Source organism: Fibroporia radiculosa (assembly GCF_000313525.1).
Source record: "Fibroporia radiculosa TFFH 294 genomic supercontigs, scaffold6356, whole genome shotgun sequence".
Lineage (NCBI taxonomy): Eukaryota > Fungi > Basidiomycota > Agaricomycetes > Polyporales > Fibroporiaceae > Fibroporia > Fibroporia radiculosa.
In genome coordinates, this window is record NW_012133435.1 from 41,886 (window position 1) to 44,376 (window position 2,491).

Consider the following 2,491-nt stretch of genomic DNA (forward strand, 5'->3'; position numbering starts at 1 on the left):
TGCGCACCATGTACCCCACGTCGGGGGCGCGGGCCTTTTCAGCAGCTCGGAGACTCATTACTGGTCCAGCCGGAGTCGAGGCCATTCTGAAATCGGGCGTGCGGTGAGTGTGGGGAGAGGAGTGAAGTGTTTTGGCTTTAGCTCGTTCGAGAGGCTGCCCATGATATTTATGCATTCCGCACCTGTGGCCGGCCACATTCGCTGGGATCGAAGGGCTCTCCGACGAACTTCTCGCTCATTGTTTGACCGCCCATGTGCTGTTAGTATCAATGTACCAAGGGCTCCAGTCGAGACACCAATATGAGAGAAAGTTGCCGAAGACAAATCCGCTTATTGTTTCGAACGATCCACGCGGCGATAGTAATTGTTCCTGCTTATTGTCATGAAGTGAAGAGAACACAATACATAAGGCGCCGAATATAGTTGTAATCATCACTATCACTTACCATGGAGATTCTCATTGTCCTGAACGCGGGGCTGGTGAAAAGAAAAAACCACTCGGCCGATGTGTTGCTGCCAACAGTGTTGGAACTTGGCAGTAAGAGAGGAGATGAAGCGGGATGGTGGCACCGAACAAGATCCACATCGGCGCGACTTCCGAGTCTTTTTTCTTTCATTCGAATTCCTCGAATTTACAATCCACATCAATTGATCAGTGCATGTAGACTTTACTACAATCCCCCCGTATCTTATATTTGAGATCCGCGCTCGTCGCTAGAGTTCATGACCGTCGCACTTTGAGCGAGATCCTGCTGCTGCTGTCCTGGCGCTTATTCAATGGAGCTTAGCTCCGACTCGGATTATCGCCTGCCTGCCTCCTCAATTCTCATCGTATCAGCACCATCCTGCTTTGAGGCCAAATATCCTCCGAAAACCGTCTACTTGGGCGTAATGTCCAAGCGTTTGATTCCAGCCGCGAAGTCGTCGCTGGTATGCTTGCTTCAGTAGTGACGTCATTCGCAGTTGTGTTTACAATACGTGTAAGCTTTTGGCAATGCGACACTCTCCAGTCTTATGGATATATAACCGCAGTTTTCGTCACCACTGCCGGTATGAAGATTTTCCAATACGATATACAACAGCAGCTATGAAGGTGCAGAATGTCCTCCGGCCCCTGACATTGTACGACCTGGATACTACGTTTCTCTCTCTGACTCCGGTAAGCCACAGCATATATATGTGGATGCAGAGCATGATTAAATCAACGGCCAACTCGTCCCGCCGGGTCCCCTCTTCGTGTCGAATTGGCATCTTCCCTTCCCCGCGGTCGCATTCCCACACGCTCAAACATACCGGCTCCGGGTCACGTCAGCACGTCCTCACGTATCCCTTCAATTGAGGTCTCGCTGATACATGTCGTCTTCGTGGGGGGCTCATTGTCGCACTCGTGCACGCGCAAGAGGCGGCAAATGCCTCAATACCGGCCTACTGAATCCCAGATGTGCAATCGCCTCAGAGTCGCACATGTATTTCCACAAGCACACGACGCAGAGGTGAGCCTCCTGCCCTTGTTACCGGTGTCATCACAGTGGACACGTATGGGGAACACGGGCAAGGCGATTGATGGCGCAGACGAAGCCGTTCTTGGACGTCGGACACGATTCGACTTGGTGCAGAATACTACGATCCCACTCTGAGGCGACCTGCACGACTCGTGGGATGTGCGCGAATTTAAAGTGGATCCGAACGTACGGCCCGTTTTGTGCATGCGAAATGCATCGAAGACTAATATATTCTTGCAGAATGGCTACTGGATTACGGCCTTCACCAGTGGAAATGAAGACAACAACGGCATGCATCTTCAGCCGGGTCATATTCAAGATCCTAAACTTCGCCCGTTGGACGAGCCATATCGATCGCTGTATGCAAGGTCTCTGCAACTATATGAAAGGCGCAGGCGGCAACGGATGGGACTTTGGTGATTACAAAGGAAGCTTCGGAAGGAGGGGCCTTTGTGAACTCTGCGATCTGGCTTACTGAAGAGGGTGGAGTGCAGCTTGAGCTGGGACCGGCTGATCGACTGTTTGATCATCGTGTATCACAGGATGCGAATGCACATGGGCCGGTTCTTGACTGGGCTGAGCGACGCTCAGCAGCATGCGCCACATATGCAGCATTCACTCAAGAAGTTCCTTCAGGGAGCCGATGGGCCGATGGACATCCGCTATGCTGGGCTCTTGGTCGAACATGCGTGCGCGAGCTATGCACGAGGGAGGGAGGGAGGGAGGGAGGGAGCTCGCCTGGACGCGGCGGATGTGCCAGCGCCAGGCCGGGGTGTGGCGCAGAGCGACTGACAATCGCGCTCGGCGCGGATGGTAGTTCGGACTCTCGCATGCCCACGGCAATTACATAGCCATTTTTTGGCCAGCTGACGGGCCCATGCGACTTTATACCGTCGGCCCCCATCGGGTGCACGCAATTCTCCCGGGACACTACTTGAACCCTTGAACCTCCTCAGACATCCATCCGCTCTGGATGGGACCGCCCGAAA

The 2,491-nt window shown here is 53.4% G+C and overlaps 1 protein-coding gene across 1 annotated transcript; it reads right to left on the reverse strand.

Moving 5' to 3' along the window:
* Positions 1 to 2,117: 2,117 nt before the first annotated feature.
* FIBRA_06172 (uncharacterized protein) lies at positions 2,118 to 2,406 on the reverse strand (the record flags this gene model as incomplete). The annotated part of the gene is made up of 2 exons (XM_012327908.1): positions 2,118 to 2,240; positions 2,296 to 2,406. 2 exons carry the CDS (start codon positions 2,404 to 2,406, stop codon positions 2,118 to 2,120), a joined length of 234 nt encoding a protein of 77 aa, XP_012183298.1.
* Positions 2,407 to 2,491: the final 85 nt, after the last annotated feature.